This window comes from Tupaia chinensis, unplaced genomic scaffold, assembly GCF_000334495.1.
Source record: "Tupaia chinensis unplaced genomic scaffold, TupChi_1.0 Scaffold000070_1, whole genome shotgun sequence".
NCBI lineage: Eukaryota > Metazoa > Chordata > Mammalia > Scandentia > Tupaiidae > Tupaia > Tupaia belangeri.
Genome location: NW_006159530.1, coordinates 232,798 through 254,811, shown reverse-complemented (window position 1 = coordinate 254,811; position 22,014 = coordinate 232,798). Strand labels below are relative to the sequence as shown.

General features: G+C 43.5%; 2 protein-coding genes across 4 annotated transcripts in view; both read right to left on the bottom strand.

Annotated features, from left to right (window-relative positions):
- The window catches only part of ATF6 (activating transcription factor 6), a 255,241-nt gene extending 247,079 nt beyond the window's left edge, over positions 1–8,162 (bottom strand). Inside the window, exons 1-3 of the mRNA XM_006142264.2 lie at positions 8,052–8,162; positions 4,397–4,468; positions 1,155–1,288 (exon numbers count right to left, since the gene is read on the bottom strand). Coding sequence (XP_006142326.1) covers positions 1,155–1,288; positions 4,397–4,468; positions 8,052–8,162 — 317 coding nt within the window. The remainder of the gene's footprint in view (positions 1–1,154; positions 1,289–4,396; positions 4,469–8,051) is intronic.
- DUSP12 (dual specificity phosphatase 12) lies at positions 7,926–16,960 on the bottom strand. Of its 3 annotated transcripts, XM_006142232.3 has the most exons (6): positions 16,247–16,955; positions 13,901–14,014; positions 13,696–13,814; positions 13,021–13,117; positions 12,260–12,446; positions 7,926–8,335 (listed from the first exon to the last, which is right to left on the bottom strand). In XM_006142232.3, exons 1-6 carry the CDS (start codon positions 16,627–16,629, stop codon positions 8,174–8,176), a joined length of 1,062 nt encoding a protein of 353 aa, XP_006142294.3. In that variant the 5' UTR covers positions 16,630–16,955; the 3' UTR covers positions 7,926–8,173. The 3 variants fall into 3 exon arrangements, with proteins under 3 accessions (XP_006142294.3, XP_014439014.2, XP_027623257.1); XM_014583528.2 differs by lacking the exon at positions 13,021–13,117 and having other exon boundaries at positions 12,260–12,453; positions 16,247–16,960; XM_027767456.1 differs by lacking the exon at positions 12,260–12,446 and having other exon boundaries at positions 16,247–16,958.
- Positions 16,961–22,014: the final 5,054 nt, after the last annotated feature.

Genomic DNA, 22,014 nt, shown 5'->3' with positions numbered 1-22,014 from the left:
GGCGGGGCTGGTTGAAATCGATCTCAAAGTAAATGTTTCCTCCTGGAGTTTCCGCACTTTCCGTCCGTCTGTTTTTAGGTGGGAGGAAAAGGCACGCACACGCGGATTCGGCTAAACAAAATGTCTCGACGATATCAAACATGATCAGGAAAACCCCTGGTTTAGCATACTGATTTACCCCGATTATTCTCACACAGTGTGGGTCTCTCGGGACAAAATTACAGACTAACGGAGTAAATTTCGTTTAATTTTTACGAATAATTTCTTATCAGTGTAAAAATTCTTCATATACACAAGGAGATGGAAGAAAAACCAGCTCCTTTTCCACATTCGTAAGAACCTCCTCTTTAGGGGCACACCATCTAGGTAAGGGATATTCTGAGTCGCTAGAAAGCCTGCTTTTATATCAACAAATGTAAAGCAAATATTAAAGCAGATTTCCCCACGTCCAAAAGTATCTCTTAAAGATCAATTTCTAAAGCATAGGACTTGGTATCAAGTCCAAGAGAACCTATCCTAAGATCTACAATAATCTAAATTCCCAATCTTTTTATTACTTAAAATTTAACATTCGAATTTTACTGAAAAATTCACCTATCACAAACTCCAACTGAAAATGCGAACTGAGTTTCATAAAATCATTTCAAGAACGATACTTAAGAGAATTTCTGTTTTCCTTCTTTGTACATTTCGGCCGCCAGGGAATATTTAAATAGTCTACCACAAACACACGTATCCCTCTAGGACCGAGTGGACTCTTTCCCAGGGTTACTTAACAAAACAGTACTGCTTCCCGGGTTGATTATTACTACGGATTACATAATACAGAATAGCACCCACTCACGCCAAGAAAACAATCCATGAAATCCCCTGTCATCAGAGAACTAAGAAGTTTTCATTTAAAGTGAAAAAAAAAACATTTTTTTTAATCTCACCACCCTGCATTTATTTTCTGATAGTAAAATGGAAGGAAAATATTGATAAAACCTTCATGAGCTATGGGCTTCCTTCTCAGTTTTGAGGATGCATCTTCGTCCTATGGTTGACATTTATGATGTAAGGTATTAATATCTGGAAAGAAAAGCCGCTGGTGCTAATTATTCAGACCTGCTCTGCCAGTGAACTGTGAGCAACTCGCCTATGTCACTTCCCACCTGTGCATTAAGTCCTTCACTTGACATAGGTGCGCATTATGAGGCACTGCCGGCTTAGCTGTGTAGATTTTGCAAAGCGTCTCTGGATATGTATCAGTAAATCGACCGTGATAGTGTGGCTGGAAAGCAAGCTTCTGGGAAACAAGCCCCAGGAAAGTCTTTGACTTAAGAAATGTGCGGGAGACATTAAAATTATATGGGCAGGCCAGCAGGTGGCATGGTGATTAAGGTGCTGGACTCCCACATGGTTCAAGTCCCGGACCAGGCAGCTTGTTTTCTCACTCCCCCCGCCTCTTTCTGGTGAGCACATGTGTCCTATGGCAAACTTAAAAAATAATAATAAATAAATTTAAATAATTCTTTTAAAATTTCTTTTAAAAGAATTATGTGAGGGAGGAAAAATGCAAATAATGGAACTAACTTTTCTTTACTTAGAAAGGAAAATGTTTGCCTCCTCTTCCAGTTTTTCAGGTTGTTTTTAGTAGTTATTTGTAATAGTAATCTTTTTCTTTTTTTACATTTCTAATCTACAAATGTTTCCTTCCCTGTTCCGCACCTTTAACGCAAAAGTTTTTTTAACATTTACTTAAATGTATTTAAATTATGACAAGATTTTTAATTGACATAAAAACTAAAGTAAATTCAACTTGGTTTTTTTTTGGAGAGGTTTTTCGCTACAGGGCGCGTGCGCTCACCAGACAGACAGAGAGAGACAGAGAGACAGAAAGCGAGAAATCACCCCCCAGAGGGGATGGTCACGCCGCAATCCCTTTTCCTCCATTCTCCTCTCGGGATCTTGGGCACGCACGCACACGTGCCCACCGTGAGTTTTAAGCCACCGGGTCCAGGACGCGAACCACGGTCGACTACGTGGGAGTCCAGCAACATAGCCATTATGCCAACTGCTGGTTCCCCAAGTTTTTTGTTCTATATTCACCAGACACCTTAGTCTTTTAAGAAAAATCACTATGGCTGAACTTCAGAAAGTTTCCTTTTTTTTCTTTTTTAAGATGTTTGCCATAGGACATGTGCATTCACCAGAGAAATAGAGGGACAGTGAGAAATATTCCCCAAGGGGGCATGGCCATGCCACAATCCCTTGTCCTTCACTCTCCTCCTGGGATTTTTAGGTACGCACGCATACATACCAGTGTGATTTTCAAACCGCTCGGTCCAGGACTTGAACCTTGGTCGACCATGTGGGAGTCCAATACCTTAACCACTACACCACCTGCTGACCCTTTCCTTTTTGTTTAATTTTCAAAAGATTTTACTATTTTATTCAAAAAAATGCAGGTAATTAGGAAACAAGCATTTGGGTACCTAATACCAAAATTAACAAATCTTGACATTTTTCATTTTTGACTCAGATTTTTTTTCATAAGTGTAAGAAATTATACATTACAGATAAAGTTTAACTCTTCTTCTTTTCCTGTTTCATTTCCTTCCCTTTCACAAAGACAATTTCTACTGTTGAGTCTTATGGGAATCACTCTAGTTCATTTTAGTTTTTACTTCTACAGTGTTTAAATATGTTTATAGATATATACAGTTACTATCATTTGGGGACGTTTTGTTTTTACTGTGTGTGTGTATGTGTGTGTGGTTAATTGCCAGAGAGCATGTGTGTTCCCCAGAAAGAGAGAATGTGAGAACCCTCTCCAAATGGGGTGGGCTCACACTACAATCCCTTCTCCTCCATTTCTGCATCCTATCGGGATTTGGGACACCCCGCCCCCACCCCCAGGGCCTGGATTTAAACTGCATTCAGCCAGGTGAGATCCTGCTCCCTTAACCACTAGGCTACAGGAGGCCCTAGTTTGTTTGTTTGCTAGAGGGCACATACTCTCACTGGAGAGACAAAGAAACGAGAGAGGTGAAGGAGAAAGCACCCCCCTCCCCATGCAACCACTTCTCCAACTCTCCCGCCTTTGGGGATTATGGGCACACACTCATACACATCTGGTGTATTTCTCAGGTGCCAGGACCCAAATCACAGTTAGCCATGTGGGATCCAGCTGCCTTAACTACCAGGACATAGAGATGGCCCTTTTCTTTTTTTTTTTTTCCTTTTTTTTTTTTTTCTTTTTCAATTCCCATTTATTTTTGGCTCTTTGGGCAATGTCATCTTTTCAATATGAAAAAAAGCAGCAAGTTCAACACAAAATAGGAATCTGAAGTGTAGCACAAAACCAAGGGTGGGAGGGGATAGCCAGAGCAAAAGAAGAGATGTTGCAAAAAGAGGGCGTCCTGCCCCTCCCCCCTGGGCAAGGAGGGACCTTTCAGGGGAAGGATCCCCCTCTCCAGTGTCGTCAGGCATGCTACTCCTTTTCAGGGGAGACGGCCCTTTTCTTAATGTACATAAAAGTATCACATTCTGGGCCGGTTCTAGACAGTGACGGCACTGCTCAAGAGAAGCCAGACCCCACGCGGTTCAGATCCTGGCCCAGTCTGCCTGAAACATGTTGGGCACCTGTGTAAGTGCCCAGGAACTGGTGGGCTGGAGGACTGCAGGAAGGGGTTCAGGACATGGTAGGCCCGGTGGAGGGTGCTTCTCTCTCTCTCTCTCACACACACAGAGACACACACAAACACTGCCACGCGTGTATACACACACTCTATCATGAATAGAGAAAGAAAACCCTACTGGTCCCCAAATCACGTTCTCATTCAACATTACTCTTCGAGGACTTCTCCATGTTTTAACTATTACATAGTATTTCCTTGAATATACATATCACAATTATTTTCTCTTTAAAGTTTACTTATTTCTTCCATGAGCAGAGGGAAAGCGCCTTTTACAGAATCCCTACACTCTGATCCACCCCCACCCCCGCACCCCCACTGCAGCTGCAGCTGGCCTGGATCATGGGCCAGCAGGTGCCCTGTGTACTCAGGGAGGTCTTGACCTTGAGCTTGGAAACTTCCCAGGTGGGTCCACCTCCCAGAGCCCTCAGGTCTTACAGCTGTGCCATGGTCTGACCACCCTCCACACACACCCACACACACACACACACACACACACAGTATCTTTCTTCATTTACCTGCAGATGGGTATCTGGGTTGTTTCAACTATTCAGTGCTACATAAAATATATTCTTGCATGGATCTTCTTGGGCACATGTGCAAGAACGTCTTTAGCACATATGTCCACCTGTGTAAAGGAGAATTACCATGTGCCGAATATCATCAGTTTACACCCTCACTAGTAGCGATAAGGAATCCTTGCCCCACATCCTCACCCACACGAGATCTCGTGGGCAGATTTTCATCATTTTTGCCACGGTGATGGTGTCATTATCACTTACGTTTCCCTGACAATTAAAGAAGTGTCACATTCTCCCAGTCTATTTAACCTAATTTCCTCTCCTGGGGACTTCACCTTTTACCTTTTAAAAAGTTCGCTTCTGTGTTTTCTTTCTCTCCACGTGTGGGTCTTTAGATAATCTACTTTATGCACTTAACTACTACATATCTTGGAAATACCTTCTTTCAGCTTGACCCTTGTTTGTGAAGTTTCGTCTCTAAATTTTAATTTCAATGTATTCAAATGCATTAGTATTTGTTTGATCGCTGGTGTGTATATTTAGTTTAAATCTTTCCTTCTCCTTAGGTCATTAATATTTCCTTTTCTATTTCTTTTCATAGTTTTGTTTTAATTTGCTAGAGGGTATGTGCACTCACCTGAGCGAGAGACACAGAGACAGAGAGAGGGAAAGTGAGAAAGCAGCCCCCATGGGCGTTGGTCACACCATAATCCCTTCTCCTCCATTTCTCCATCCCTTTGGGATTCACACACACACACACACACACACACACACACACACACAATGTTTCTCAAGCCTCTGGATCCGAGACTGGAACCACACTGTCGGCCACATGTGACCCGGCCGCCCCAACCACACTACTGTCTGACCCCTCTTTTCATACTTCCATAGTTTAGTTTCTCCCCCATTCAGCTCTTTTGGAGGCATGGTAACATGATTGAAATTTTATAGAAATCTGTTTACAAAACCTTGCTTAATTCTATTACTCTAACATTTTGCCTGTAGGTTCCTTAGAACTTCTCATTTAGGAAAACTTACATTATACAAACACTAACACTTAATTTTATTTTTCTCTGTGTTTGCCAGAGAAAGACAGAGACATGGACAGAGAGGCAGAGGGAAAAAGGACCCTACCCGAATGAAGTGTGGTCATGCTGCAATCCCTTCTCCTCCATTTCCCCGTCCTGAGGGGGTGTTGGACATGTTCACACACGTGCCTGGTTTGTTTTTCAAGTCACTGGGCGGAGAGTCAGTCCATAAGGTCAGCCATGTGGAATCCAGATCCTTTAACCACTAGGCCACAGGACTGACCCTATTTCATCTTTAGAAAAAATAAACTTTTTTCGATCTTTTTTTTTTTTTCCTACAGGGAACATGCACTCACCGGAGAGAAAGAGACAGAGCGAGAAGGAAAGTGAGAAAGCAAGCTGCTAGGATCAGGCCTCTAGCCACAGTCAGAATGTAGGGAGTCCAGCATCTCAACCACCACTCCAACTACTGCCCTGAGAAAATAAGTCTTTTTTTTTTTTTGGAGAGGTTTTTTTGTTTGTTTGGGGTTTTTTTTGCCATGGGGCGTTTGCGCTCGCCAGACAGACAGAGACAGAGAGACAGAAAGTGAGAAATCAACCCCCAGGGGAGATGGTCACGCCGCAATCTCTTCTCCTCCATTCTCCTCTTGGGATCTTGGGCATGCACGCACATGCACCCGGCATGAGTTTTAAGCCACTGGGTCCAGGACGCGAACCGCAGTCGACTACACGGGAGTCCAGTGACATAGCCATTACGCTAACTGTTGGTCCCGGATGACACCTTTTTTTTTATTTCTTCCATAACAGAGGAAGAGAGGTAGAGAGACGAAACCCTAAGCAGGGTCTTGACAGGGTGATCTTCCACCCCCCAGCCTCTGCCAGACCCAGATCATGGGCACCTGTGTTCCTAGCATATTCAGGAAGGTCTCTAGATTTGAACCTTGAACCTTACCATGTGGGTCAGCCTTGCAGACTTGATTCTAATCGAGGTTCAACCATTTGCTAACAATTTAACTTTGAAAAAGTGACTTAATCTTTATCAACCTCGATTTCACAAAGAGAAAAGGACCTATCTCACAATGTTGCTGTGACGTTTAAATATAGGCGAAATGTTTAGTACAGCGACTAGCACAGGAATGTGCTTGATAAATTGCAACATTATCATTATCATTTAAGGTTTTTGCCATAGGGCGAGTGTGCTTGCCAGAGAGAGAGACTGAGGGAGAAAGTGAGAAATCACCCCCCCAAGGGGGATGACCACACTGTAATCTCGTCTCCATTCTCCTCTTGGGATTTTGGGCATGCAGGCACTCATACCCAGCATGACTTTCAAGTTGCCAAGACTGGGCCTCGAACTATGGTTGGCCATGTGGGAATCTAATGCCTTAACCACTATGTCACCTGCTGGTCCCACAATATTTTAAAACTCTGAATACTATACTAAGTTCATTAGTTGTGTTACATCACAAAAAAAATCTTCATATCTCATAAGAAGGAATCTGGGGGCCGGCAGGTGGTGTAGTGGTTGAGGTACTGGACTCCCACAGTTCAAGTTCCAGACTCAGAGGCTTAGAATTCATGCCCAACACATGTGCGTGCATGCCCCAAATCCCAAGAGGAGAATGGAGAATGAAGAGACTGTGGTGTAGCCATTCCTGGTGGGGGCATGGGGATTTCTCACTGTCTCTCTCCAGCAGGCACACATGCCCTATAGCAAAAATCTATCTTAAAAAATAACTATTGGGTTGTCAGAAAAGTCATGACACATTTTTGAATAGAAAAAAATACAACCCAGTATTAATATATTCCTTTTTTAAAGAATTATTCATTTTTTTTTCTAATTTGACGAGAGAGGAGGGGAAGTGAGAAAGCAAGCTCCTAGGTCCAAGACTCAAACTGTGGTCAGCCATGTGGGAGTCCAGCACCTTAACCACCACGCCACCTGCCGGCCCCATATATCCTCTTTATTAATTCTGATTTCATGTAAGTGTTCAAATATCAAATAGGTCCAATTCTAACTATTAATATGAAGTAAAATAAATTCTAGTGTCTAGGGATCAAGTAACCTTTTCCAATACTCAAAAATATTGTGCTGGAAAAAGTAACTAATATAGTAACTCCATATTGTTTCCTTCATGAGAAACACACCTAACGTTATACATTCCTTTTTTAAAAAATTAATTTTACTATTTCTTAATGTGCTATAGCGTACATGTGCTCAGAGAGAGAGACAGAGAAAGTGTTAGTAAGCAAGCCACCAGGTCTGGGACTCAAACCACAGCCAGCCATGTGGGAGTCCAGCGCCTTAACCACCACACTACCTACTGGCCCCAGTACATTTCCTTATGTAGATAAATTTCAAGATGTATCTCAAACACATTTCTAAAGGTGTAGGTAACTGGAATTCCTGAACAGTAACAAGAAAGGCACATTTTAATCTATGTTTTACTAATGGCATTTCCTTTCTATTTCCAAGAAAACTCCAGAATAGGATTTACTCAAGTCCTTTAAAAGAGAAGAGAAAGAAATTTCAAAATATGTCCAACAGATCTGCTTCGCATTTCTGGAAACCGAAGAGTATCTATCTACACATAACAGTTTAAAAGTTCTGCACATGATTTTGTCCATCTAAACCTTCAGGTCACATGACTAACATTCCAAAAATCAAGACTTTAAAAAAATATATGAACAAAGCATCTGAGTTATAAAAGACTTTAATATCAATCAAAAAACAATGTACATGATTAAAAAGGTTCGATTGCCACGTAACATAGCCTACTTAAAGCATGTAATGAGCTGACGAGACACAGCCTCCACGCTACATCAAATGATTTGATCTCCTCACACTTCCAAAGTGCTGGCCTAAAACCAGACACCCGCCATGACGACAAGCGAGGGGAACACACATGTTCAACACGTTTCTCCCCAGCCATCGTGTCACAGGTCACACTTTCCTTGCTTGTGATCCCAACACCGGCAGCGTTTTCATCTCATCCACTCTGTTCTTATGCATCTGGAAAGCAGGCGTTACCCACCTCCCACACGAGCACTGCTCACCATACCAATTGAAGGAGCCCAACTTGGCACCGCACTTTGGGCAAAGCAGCTGAAAGAGAGCAAATGGGTTATTCCATTAATTCACTTGGATACGGAACACACAATTATCTCTGCAATGTGGAATATGAATACAAGTACGACTTGGTCCCTACCTTCGAGACATTTCTGTCATTAAGTGAGCTAAAATACATCGGAGCTTTACTCTAACAGGTGGTGAACTACGATTACACATGGGAGTCAAGCTGCACTCAGGGAGTTTAGAGAGGGAACCAACGAATTCTAGCTTGAGAGGAAAAAACTGAAGCTTAGAACTCAAAGCCCAGCAGGTGGCAAGGTGGTTAAGGCACTGGACTCCCACATGGGTGACTACGGTTTGAGTCCTGGACCTAGCAGCTTGCTTTCTGATTTTCTTTCCCTCTCTCTCTCTCTCTCTCTCTCTCTGGTGAATTAAAACAATAATAATATGAGACCAAAAGATGGTGTTATGGTTGCATTTTTGGACTCCCACATAGTCAATCCTGGTTCAAGTCCCAGATCTGGCAGCTTAAAATTTACACTGGGTGCATATGCGTGCATGCCATGACCAAATTCCTGAGATGAGAAGGGAGGAGAAGGGATTGTGGCATGGCCATCTCTCCTGGGGGTGATTTCTCATTTTCTGTCTCTCTGTCTCTCCAGTGACCATACACACCCTATAGCAAAAAAAAAAATCAGCTGAAAGAGAGCAAATGGGTTATTCCATTAATTCACTTGGATACGGAACACACAATTATCTCTGCAATGTGGAATATGAATACAAGTACGACTTGGTCCCTACCTTCGAGACATTTCTGTCATTAAGTGAGCTAAAATACATCGGAGCTTTACTCTAACAGGTGGTGAACTACGATTACACATGGGAGTCAAGCTGCACTCAGGGAGTTTAGAGAGGGAACCAACGAATTCTAGCTTGAGAGGAAAAAACTGAAGCTTAGAACTCAAAGCCCAGCAGGTGGCAAGGTGGTTAAGGCACTGGACTCCCACATGGGTGACTACGGTTTGAGTCCTGGACCTAGCAGCTTGCTTTCTGATTTTCTTTCCCTCTCTCTCTCTCTCTCTCTCTCTGGTGAATTAAAACAATAATAATATGAGACCAAAAGATGGTGTTATGGTTGCATTTTTGGACTCCCACATAGTCAATCCTGGTTCAAGTCCCAGATCTGGCAGCTTAAAATTTACACTGGGTGCATATGCGTGCATGCCATGACCAAATTCCTGAGATGAGAAGGGAGGAGAAGGGATTGTGGCATGGCCATCTCTCCTGGGGGTGATTTCTCATTTTCTGTCTCTCTGTCTCTCCAGTGACCATACACACCCTATAGCAAAAAAAAAAATCTCTCCTAAAAATATAAATAAAATTAAGTAAATAATTCTTTATAAACTCAATTAAGGAAGGCTTTATGGATGTGGCATACACATATGGCTTCTATTTATTTATTTTAAATTAAGGATTATTTTTGGACCAGTAGTTGGTGTAATGGCTATGTCGCTGGACTGCCAAGTAGTTGATTGTGGTTCGAGTCCCAGACCCAGTGGCTTAAACTCACACTGGGCGTGTGTGCGTGCGTGCCCAAGATCCCGAGAGGAGAATGGAGGAGAAGGGATTGTGGCATGGCCAAACCCCAGGGGGTAATTTCTCACTTTTGGTCTCTCTGTCTCTGTCTTTCGGGCGAGCGCACGTGCCCTATAGCAAAAACCTCTCAAAAAAATTATTTATTTTATTTTTATTTATTATTATTATTTTAAATTTTGCTATAGGGCACATGCACTCACCACAGAAAGACAGAGCCAGAGCCAGAGCCAGAGAGAAAGTGAGAAAGCAAGTCACCAGACTTGGGACTTAAATAGCAGTCAGCCAGGTGGGAGTCCAGCACCTTAACCACTATGCCACCTGCTGGCCCAAGGTAGTTTTTTATTTGTAATTTTGTGCTATAGAAAATCTGAACGTAAAACTCAGAATCCATAAATGAAAAAAATTAAATCTATTTTTACATAAATATCTTGAATTTTCTTTTTTTATGCCAGAGGGAGTGTGCATGTATGAGAGAGAAAAAGAGAAAGCAGCCTGTCATGGGAGACAGAAAGTGAGAAATCACCCTCCAGGGGGGTTGGCCACGCTGCAACCCCTTCTCTTCCATTCTCCTCTCGGGACCTTAGACATGCTCACACACACACTCGGTGTGAGTTTAAGCCATCGGGTCCGGGATTCGATTCGTGGTCGACTACATGGAAGTCCAGTGACAGCCATTATGCTATCTGCTGGTACCCAAAATAATTATTTTAAAAAAAATTCTTTTAATTGCCAACTGACAAGTGTACTTGCCAAAAAGACAGGGAAGGAGAGAGAGAGCACCCACCAATCCCCTCTCCTGTTTCTCCATTTTATCAGATGCACTATGCACAGACATGCACCCAGCAAGTTTTCCAACTTCTAAGGCCAAGATTTGAATCACGATCGGCCATATGGGATCAGGCTCCCTTAACCGCTAGGCTATAGACCAGCCTAAAACCATTACTAAGGGAACAACAGATGGTGTAATGGTTACATTGCTGGACTCCCACATAGTAGACCACAGTTTGAGTCCCAGACGCAGCAGCTTAATCTCAACACTGGGCATGTGTGCCCAAGATCCCAACAGGAGAATGGAGGAGAAGGGATTGCCGGAGAGACAGCGAGAAATCACCCCTCCAGGGGGAGTGCCCTTGCCCTCCATTCTCCATGCCACGGGCTGGCCCCAATACAGAACTTATTAAAATACTATATAAATTATTATAACATATGCTAATATCACTTAAAAGTCATTATTAACATTATTGATTATAGGGGCCAGCAGGTGGCATGGTAGTTAAGGTGCTGGAATCTCACATGGCCGATCACAGTTCAAGTCCCAGACCTGGCTGCTTGAAAATCACACCAGATTCGTGTACATGGGTGCCCAAAACCCCAGGAGGAAAAAGGAGGAGAAGGGATTGCTGGGTGGCCATCCCCCAAGGGGTTGATTTCTCACTTTCCCTCTCACTGTCTCTGTCTCTCTCTGGCAAGTACAGGCGCCCTATGGCAAAAACCTTAAAAACAAAAAAGATTTATTACAGAATACGTTCAGATTAATATCATATAAACCTGGAAAAACATGGTGTCACAGGATATTCAATAAGTTGCAGTCTTCAACAATGAAAAAGAATCTTATAGCAAATATACTTAGATTAGGAAAAAGAGAGAGATACATGAAGCCAACAGAGAAAAAGAAAGGGAAGAAATTTTAAGCCTCATTTTAATATCCTTAGTTTACCCTCCTCGCTATGAAGTTCAAATCTTGTTAAATTTTAATTAAAAACATAGGTTTGAATATACGATACCACTTTTGGCACCCTATATTCTAATCCTAATTTAAAAATAAATGTTAATTTTATATTTAAAAATAAATACAAATAGCCTTAAAAGGGATTTATTAACTTAGACCAGTGGTTCTTAACAAAAAATGCTTTACTCTTTTAGATCTAGTAGTTAAAGAAAATACACTTTTTTAATGATAGAGAGCACTTGTACACAAATAAGAGACAGAGGAAAGAGAGGAGGAGGAGAGCAACCTTGTAGGATCATTCCGTGATCCCCTCTCCTAGCCCTCCAGCTTCTCAGCACCCTGGGTACCACACGCGCCTCTCATGTTTTCAAGCAATCCCACTGCCAGCCATACAGCTTCCGGCCTTGCAGGGCACTTGTATTACTGCTAAGCCATAGCAGCTGAACTAAAAACAAACCAAAAAACCCTCTAATTTTGATAGTCTTATCTATATTATTAATAGGAAGACATAATCTTTGGGCAAAACAAACTTAAAATGGAGTAAAACACCAGTAATATGGCTTAACAGTGTAAGAAGGAATAAAATATATAGACAATATGGTAACACTGTAGAAAATAAAATGTGTTCGCACCTGTCCATCCATCACTCCTAACAAGGTGGATTCCATCCACTGTACGGGTTCAATGAAATAAGATGTACACTGAGCCGGACTCCCTCTGGTAGGCATGAGAGCTGGTGTCACTCTCTTGTGGGCAAAGGCTATTGGCCCATTTCCTTCATTATGATACAGAATACTAGAACTTCGAAATAAGGATCGCCTGCAATCTCCAAGCAAACAAAAAACATTAGTAACTGGCAAAGGAAGAGAAGCAGAGGTGCAGTGTATGATACTTCTTTAACAAAATAATGAAACACTGATCACGTTCCCTAAATTTTCAATAACCCCTACTATCTGATTACTTTTAAGAATGTGTCTTCTTGAAAGCAGATTTGAATTAAAATTTTTATACTATCCAGTTAAACATATCTTTCTACAGAGGGAACCAGCAGTTAGCGAAATGGCTATGTCGCTGGACTCCCACGTAGTCGACCGCAGTTCGCGTCCTGGACCCAGTGGCTTAAAACTCACGCTGAGCGTGTGTGCGTGCGTGCCCAAGATCCCAAGAGGAGAATGGAGGAGAAGGGATTGCGGCGTGACCATCCCCCCTGGGGGGTGATTTCTCGCTTTCTGTCTCTATGTCTCTCTCTGTCTATCTGGCGAGCGCACGCGCCCTACAGTGAAAATCTCAAAAAAAAAAAAAAAAAACACATATCTTTCTACAGAGATATAAGAAAAGAAAGCTTTAAGTACTGAAATAAGATAAAAATCTCCAGAGGATACAAAATATTTACCTGCACTTTCTACATTTGTAGAGAACCTCATCTTTGGATCCTTGTGAAATGGTGGTTGGGTCAACAGCAAAAAGCTCTTGAGGTAAATTCTGTAATTCTAAATGACATAATTAAAATATGTGCATGTGTTGGGGCCAGCAGGTGGCATGGTAGTTAAGGCGCTGGACTCCCACATGGCTAACCACAGTTTGAGTCCTGGATCTGGTGGCTTGCTTTCTCATCTCCCTTTCTCTCTGTCATTCTTTAATCAAAATTGGAGAAGAATAATACATTAAATTAAAAATAAACCTTTTTTAAAAAGTATCCATTTGTCAAAATCAACTTGCTACACTTTCAAATAAAATTCAATTAATGTCAAATTGAGGCAACAAGTGATACTTGCAAAAATTAAATAATCAAAACAAAAACAAGCAAACAAATAAACTCCAGTGTAGGAAAATCAGGGTGAGTAGAAAAGCAGTGATTAATCAATTGGGTTCTGGCAAAGACTGAGTTCAAATCCCACCTCTATCATTCAAAAACTACGTGACTGTAAGTTATTTCTGGCCCACCCACAATTCCAGAAGGAAACGATACTGCCTGCCTCACATTGCTGGAACAGCGAGGCAATGGCTATAGCGGCAGTAATGACATCCTGAAAGAGCCCCACACGTGCGAACAACAATTATTTCTTACCTGGGTACTTCTCCGTAACCTTCTGTAAACGATACTGCTTATAAATTGCACTAGAGGTATCTACTTCACAGCCCATGGCCTGGTATAATTTCAGTTGCCACTGAAACCCCTCATTCATCCTGGAACGACAAAGCAATACAAAGCTCCGTTTTCTTCAATAAAATCACATCACAGAAGCAGAATCACTACTGTAACACAGACTCACTTCGCTTCTGGTTGGACAGTCTGGAGGTTCTCATAGGCTGTTTCAAAGGTAAGCTGGTCAGTCTTCATCAGAAAAGCAGTCACTACTGCAACACTTCGACTCACTCCTGCATGACTGAAAAAGAAACCTTCAAAATAAAATAGCAAATAGCCAGTAATTAAAAACAAAAGCCAACCCCATATTTTTAAAGCCTTTAACAGTTAAATCTCTTTTAGTTTATTTATCTCTTCTATGATCAAGAGAGACAGAGAGGCACCCCCAACTGCATCCAGCCCGGGCTTCAGGCAGCCCTGGGATCAACGGCACATGCACACGGGCGTGTCCAGGGAAGTCTCCAGAACCTTCCCATGAGGGCCAGCCTCACAGAGCTTCCCACTTCACCGCCTGCCATGCCACCGACCAGTCTCCAGCTCTATTAAAGGAAAACTTCAGGGGCACTTTTTTCCTACCTTACTCAAGATAAACCCATTGCCTCTGAAATAATGCCAAGGGACAAAAGAATTATTCCACTTATTTCCACGTTCCTTTTGAATTCTAATTCATATAAATGTATTACATATTCCAAAAAATATTAACTTAGTGAAGCTTTGTAACAAATTCAAACTCCTCTGCTCTTAGCACTCAGGGCCTTGGGATCTGGTCCCAGACTACTCTGATGTTACCACCACCTTATATCCTTTGTGTGAACATATTTATGTCCTGGTGTCTGAGACTGACCTTCACAAAGATGTTCATTTTCTTAATGAAAACTTACATCAGACCCCCTTTTTCTTAAAGAATTATTCAATTTTATTTATTCGTCCATTTATTTTTAATTTGACAGAGACAAAGTGAACACCACGCCACCGCTGGTCCCCACCAGGCCCCTTTAAAGCTAGCCACAAATCTTGCTGACAAAGAAGAGCAAACCATTATCTTACCAAAAACCTACTCTAGATAACTTATGCTAATGAACCTTTACTCAATCCTTTCTCCCATAGCTCCAAGACGGTGTTGTTATCTTTGACCAATAGGAACTCTTTTTAAACCTAACTTTTAAGTTTAAAAGCCTACTTTGCCAGGGCTGGCAGATAGCAGATTGCGTGGTAGTTAATGGCACTGAACTCCCACGTGGCTGTCCCTGGTTTGAGTCCTGAACATTGTGGCTTGCTTTCCCACTTTCCCTCTCTCTTTCTCTGTTTCTCTCTGAGAAAACTGGAAAATAATAAAAATAATAAAGTTAAATAATTCTTAAAAAAAAAAAAAAAAAAAGCTTGCTTTGGACTGTCAGAGTCTAGCAGGGAGCCAGATTCCACATGGCCCGACCTGGTTGAGATTCTGAACCCAGTGGATTTAAGAATGCATGTGTGGGGAACCAGCAGTTAGTGTAATGGCTATGTCGCTGGACTCCCACGGATTGCGGCGTGACCATCCCCCCTGGGGGGTGATTTCTCGCTTTCTGTCTCTATGTCTCTCTCTGTCTTTATGGCGAGCGCACACGCCCTATAGCAAAAACCTCTCCAAAAAAAAAAGAATGCATGTGTGAGTGTGGAAAAACGGAAAACTGCAGAACAGCGTGACCACGCCCTGTGGGTGAAGGTGCTCTCTCTCTGCCCCTCTCTCTCATCAGTACATGCGCCTTCCGGCAATTATAAAAGAAAACTATAAAAAAGAAGCTTGCTTCTTCAGAACAGATGGACGTTTGTCACTCTCCTGCTGGTGGGACTCTAGCTATAGGCTCCAAGGTTTGACTCTTATAAAGACCAATAAACTCCTTTTTCTTTATAACTTACTTTGCTGTTGGCCTTTTTCTTTGGACAGCTGCAACTTACCCCAAGGAAGGGGTAAGGAAGGTACAAGGATCCTTTAGATCCTAACCAATTCTCATCTTCACACACCCGCCCACCACCAACGGAAACATTTAAAAAAATAATAATAACCTCTTGTGAAATTTACAAAACCTTAGCTTTTGTTAGTACACACCGCCCATCCTAGTCTGCACTGCAATCGGAATAGGTATATGGCCCCAATGACAGAGTTGTAAACTCTTTAGGGTGTAGGGGCTTTGTCATTTGACTGATGACAACCGCCCCCACCCCCAGCACGCACACACACACCCAAAAAACAAAACAAAATAAAACAAAATACAACTCGGCAGCTGCAGCATGAACCAACCATAGCATCGCAACGCGCTGCACGCCCCCGGGCCCGCCCCAGCCCCGCTCCTCTCGGGCTCCCGCCTCCCGCAGGAGGGAGCCCCGTGGTCTGACCGGCCCCGGCTCCGCTCCTGGGCGCCTCGGAGCGGAAGGGGTGACCCGACCGGGGTGGAAGCCAGACCGGGCGCTGCCCCGCGACCCGGGCACTCACCAGTGCACCAGCACCGCCCGGCCTTCGGCGCGGGCCTGGCCGACGAAGGCCACGCACCGGTCCAGGTGGCTGAGCAGGTCGGTCTCGGGCGTGTCCAGCACGGGCACGAAGAGCCTCCGCAGACCCTCGACCCCAGGCCCCGCCTTGAAGGCCGGCTCCTCGGAGTCCACCGTCAGCACCGCGGTGATCCCTGCCTCCCGCAGGTGCTCCAGCTCCGCGACGGCCCTGGCCCCACCCAGATACAGCCCTGGCCGCACTTCCAGCATCTGCTGGGCAGAGCAGGTCGCGCTCGCGCTCGGGTTCCCGAGCTCGCAGCCATGGTTCGAGCCCTGAGCTTCCAACATGGCGGCGCCCACAGAGCAGGCTGCTGCGGGCCTTACCATCGAGTGAGCGGCCGGCTAGAACGTCTCTCCTCTTGGGCTTGCAGCCCTCAGCGGCTCAGCAGCGCTCTGGGAGGACCACGGCGATCGCAGGAATGTGCACTTGGGGAAGGTGATGTCACCGTCCTAAGGCAAAGCTAAACCCTATTTGGAGCGCGCTCTCGCCGGCTCTGCAGGTGGCAGTAGAGGATAAACTTCGCCACTTAACGGGTTTCTACGGCTTTCAGTGTGGGGACTTCCAGGGAAGGGGTGTGGCGAAGGAACGACTGGATGAAGGTGCCACCTACTGAATCAGCAGCACCGTGTCATGCATTTGAAGTAAAATGTGTTTCAGTGCTTACGAAGCCATTTGTATTTCTCTTATGACCATTTTTTTCTATCCCTTCCCGCCAATATTTTATTTGGATTTGAATCCTTATCAATGTTCACTGTTCTATAATATTTTGAAGATATTCATCTTGTTCTTTCTTAGTCAACATCCTCCTGCCAAAGAACTCCAAAAACCCACCTGTAGTTTTAAAAAGTTGGTTTTATTACCCAACCACGAGCTACAGAGATTTCAGGGCATTTCACCAAGAGGGTAAGTAAAAAGATCTTATTGTAGGATTTGAGCTTTTATTAGATGATTTTAGAGAGGATTTAAGGAAGCAGGGATTTGGATTAGGTTAGATGATGTCAGGAAGTGGGAGTTATTCTATGATTGGGTATCTTAATAAATCTAATTTATAAGGAGGACAGGCTAGAAAAATAGTAAGGCTGTAATTGGTCAAGAAATAGCATGTATGATACTGGCATAAAGACAAATTCATAGACCAAAGGACAAGCATAAAGAGCTCAAAAATAAACCCCTGAATATATGTGTTCAGAAGATCTTCCAACAAGGGTGCCAAGACACACAATGTGGAAAGGACAGTCTCCTCGATGAATCATGCTGGGAAATTGGATATCCACATGCAAAGAGATGAAGTCGGGACCCAGTCTCTGTGGCACAGTTACAGCATACAGAACTGCAATGCTGGAAGCCTTATGACCAACCACAGCTGAGGTTCCCAAGTCAACCTGTAAACATACCAGATGCACACATGCCCAAGATCCCAACAAGCAGGAGGGCTAGAGGAAGGGCATTGTAATATGACAAGACTCTTGTTGAGGGTGCCTGTTTCTGTCTCATAAAATAAGACACTTTTTAAAAAAGAGAGAGAAGAAGAAATTGGCTTACATCATATACTAAAAATAACTCAAGGTGGATTATAGACCTAAAAATGTAAAACTCCTAGAAGGCCAGCAGGTGGTATAGTGGTTTAGGCATTGGATCCCACGTGACCAGCTCTACAGTTTGCCTGCTGGACCTTTGGGGTTTGAAAAACATGCTGGGTGCATGTGCATGTGCATGTGTGCCCAAGATCCTGAGAGAAGTATAGAAATATCAAGAAGGGGTTGTGGCATGGCCATCTCCCCTGGGGGGCGATTTTTCACTTTCTCTCTGGAGAGCATATGCACCTATGACAAAAATCTTAAAAAAAAAAAAAAAAAAAATTCCTGCAAGAAAACATAGTAGAGAAGCTTCATAGCATTGGATTTGGCAGTGATTTCTTGGATATGATCTCAAAAGCACAGGCAACAAAAGCGAAAATAAAGGGACCAGCAGTTAGCGTAATGACTATGTCGCTGGGCTCCCATGTAGTTGATTGTGGTTTGAATCCTGGACCCAGTGGCTTAAACTCACACTGGGCACATGTGCATGCATGCCCAAGATCTCTAGAGGAGAATGGAGGAGAAGGGATTGCGGCGTGGCCTTCCCCCCTGGGGGAGTGATTTCTTGCTTTCTTGACTCCCTGTCTCTCTCTGTCTTTCTGGCGAGTGCACATGTCCTATAGCAAAAACCCCTTTTAAAAAAAGCAAAAAGAGAGAAATAGGACTGTATTGAACGTAAAAACTAGTACACATCAAAGGAAATAATCAGTGGAGTGATGATTAGACAACCTATGGAGCCAACTAATTGTGTGATGGTTAAGGCAACTGGATTCCAAATGACCAACTACGCAGTTCAAGTCCTGGGCCCTGTGGCTTGAGAAACACTGGCTCCGTGGTTCAAGTCTTGGACCTGGCAGCTTGAAAAACACATCTGGCATGTGATCGATCATACATGCCCCAAATCCAAGAGAGAATGGAGGAGAAGGAATTGCAGTATGGTCATCCTCCCTGGGAGTGTTTCTTTCTCTCTCTCTCTCTCTCTCTCTCCCTCCACATTCCTCCCCATTCCTTTCTCTCCATCCCTCTCTCCCCAATGAGTGCATGTGCCCTATTGCAGATTAAAAACAACAAACAAGCAGCAGGTGGCATGGTGGTTAAGGCGCTAGACTCCCTCATGGCCAACCATAGTTTGAGGACTGGGTCTGGTAGCTTACTTTCCCTTTCTTTCTGGTCAAATTTTTAAAAATAATAAATAATAATAGTAGATTAAATGAAATAAATCTTTAAAAAGCAAACAACAGAACACAGAAAAAGAACAAACATTGACAAGGATGTGGAGAAATTATAACACTTGTGCATTTCTGGTAGGAATGGGAAATGGTGCAACCATATGGAGGATCTTCAAAAAAAAACTAAAAATGTAATAACTATATGATCCACCAATCTCACATCAAGATATATACCCAAAATAATCAAAAGCAGAATCTCAAAGAGATATTTGCAAACCCAGGTTCATTGCACTATTTACAATAGCAAATAAGTGGAAGCAACTCTGTGTTTATTGAGAGATGAATGGATAAAGAAAATGTGGTATATACATACAGTTAATATTGAATACTATTCAATCTTATAAAAAAGAGTATCTTGTCATATCTATAATATGATGAACTATAAAGACATGCTGAACTAAATAAGCCAGTCACAAGAGGACAAATACATGCTTCCACTCATCTGAGACACCTAGTCAGAAACATGGAAACAGAAGGTCATTGCCAGAGGCGGGGAGCATTGGGAGTTGTTCGATAGCTATGGAGTTTCCATTTTTGAAAGATAAAAATAGTTCTAGACATCTGTTACACAACAGTGTAAATAAAGTCAACACCACCAAACCGTACACTTGAAAATGGCTAGAGCAGATTTCTATTGTGTGTGTGTTATCACATTCCAAAGATGACGTAGCAGTCAGCCATTGTGGCCAGGGTGCTGGGACCTGCTTGGCTGCACATGTTTTTCTGAGTGGGGAAGGCTGTGGGTTAGAAATAAATGCAATGACAAACACAAAAAAACACACAAGTATAGAAAAGTGAGAATTGGGTGGGCCCAGCTTCTCGGATGGAGAAAGCCAGGACCCCAACTGGCCTCAGGTTTATTCTTTTAAAGGGCAGAAAACGGGGGAAGAGGAAATGGAATGCAAAGAGAATGGGGGAAAAGGGAATGGAACGCAAGGCCAGTTGTTTTTGGATGTCAATCGTCTGAAGATGCGAAGATGACCATGTAATTTCTCTGATCATTTTGGGGCAAAATCTGATAAGGAGATGTGGCTTTCTTTAGCCTCATGCTGCCCTGCAATATTGGGTATGGATATTGACAACAGGAAGATAACCGATGACCACAGGCAGATAACGTATTCATATGTAAATGCTCTCGTAGCCATTGCTAAAGAAGCGCAGGGAAGCACATTTCTGCATGCGTCTAAGGTCAGGTTTCTCAGATTGGCCGCCCTCTACACCAGGGCAGGGGTAAGTTTGGTTTTTGTGTTGAGACAACAGTCGTCTGTTAAACAGAGTGGTCTTGGTCTCAGGACTGCTGCATCATGGTCGCACAGTAGAATCATCTGATGTTGATGGTCCATGAAGTCATTTGTGTTCAACTGCAGAACGCGGAGCTGAGCCTGGCCTTCTGTAGCAACATCTTGGAAGACCTGGTTCATAGCACCTGGTCAGCTCATAGATGGCAGGGTCTGATTTTCTCTTTATCATGTATGTTTTTACCGTTTTCAAAGAGTGTTCTTAGAGACTCAGGGCAGAAACACTTGAGCCTCACCCAAGTCAAAGAGAGGAAGAAGCCAATGCATCCAAGTGGGAGCTCAGTCCCTGGAAGTAGATAGCCTGCAAGGACAAAGGAATGGCATCCCCCCACCTCCACCACAGGCTGTAGACTCCTTGAGGGTAAAGACTTTACATTTTGGGGAGCCAATAGGTGGCATGGTGGTTAGGTCCTAGATACTACATGGTTAATCACAGGGTTCGAGTCCTGGACCTGGCAGCCTAAAAATCACACTGGATGCGTGTGCATGTGTCCCAGAATCCCAGGAGGAGAATGGAAGAAAAGGGATTACGGCATCCCCAGGCGGATGATTTCTCACTTTCCCTCTCACGGTCTCTCTCTGTCTTGCTCAGTTGATTTCATGCACCCTTTGGCAAAAACCTAAAAATTTTCTAAGTTCCCAGCACAGAATGTGTGCTCCCTGGGAGAAAGGGGACTGATGAGAAAGCACCGCTTCCATAGGAAATGGTCACGCTGCAATCCATTCCATTTCTGCCTCCTTTGCGGATTTTTGGGCACTCAAGCACACTCACCTGGTGTGTTTTTCAAGCCGTTGGATCCAGGACTTGAACCACAAGACTGGCTGTGTGGGGTCCTGTCACTTTAACCACATGGCACCAGCTGACCTGGACTTTGGCTTTTCATCTTTGTGTCCCCCACAGAATCTGGGCTAATGTTGGTGATCTGTCTTTCTTTGTGAATGTCATAAATGGAAGAGGGAAATGCCAGAAGGGACACTGGGCTCTTTCCTCTCAACCCTACGTCTTCCTCATCCCAAAGGCTTAACCAAAGGTTCACTAGCATTTTTGTCTGGAAAGTCACTCAGCAGTCTTCCAAACCAGTGGTTATATTAACCCAATCTCTCCTACTTTGAAATCTGAAATATTTACTATGTATCAGGCACGAAGGGAGATGCTGAGGCGATGGTCTTCACCCTAAAGGAGTTTGGAGAAAAGCCGGAGTGAAAGCTAAATAAATAGCTTAATTCCTGTTATTAAAGAGGCAAGGGCAAGGTGCTGAGGGGACATAGGGGGGACATTCAACCCTAAGGGAAGGGTAATCAGGGATGACTTCCTGGTGGAAGCAATCCTCGATCTATGTCTTAAAGGATGAGTGAGAGTTTGTCAGGCAAATATTGGAGGAAAGTGAGGAAATAAGTTCTAAGCAGAAGGACTAGCATCTATAAAAGCTCAAAGGCCATGGGGCCAGTAGTTAGTGTAATGGCTATGTCGCTGGACTCCCATATAGTCGACCACGGTTCGAGTCCCAGACCCAGTGGCTTAAAACTCATGCTGGGCGCGTGTGCGTGCGTGCCCAAGATCCCAAGAGGAGAATGAAGGAGAAGGGATTGCGGCATGGCCGTTCCCT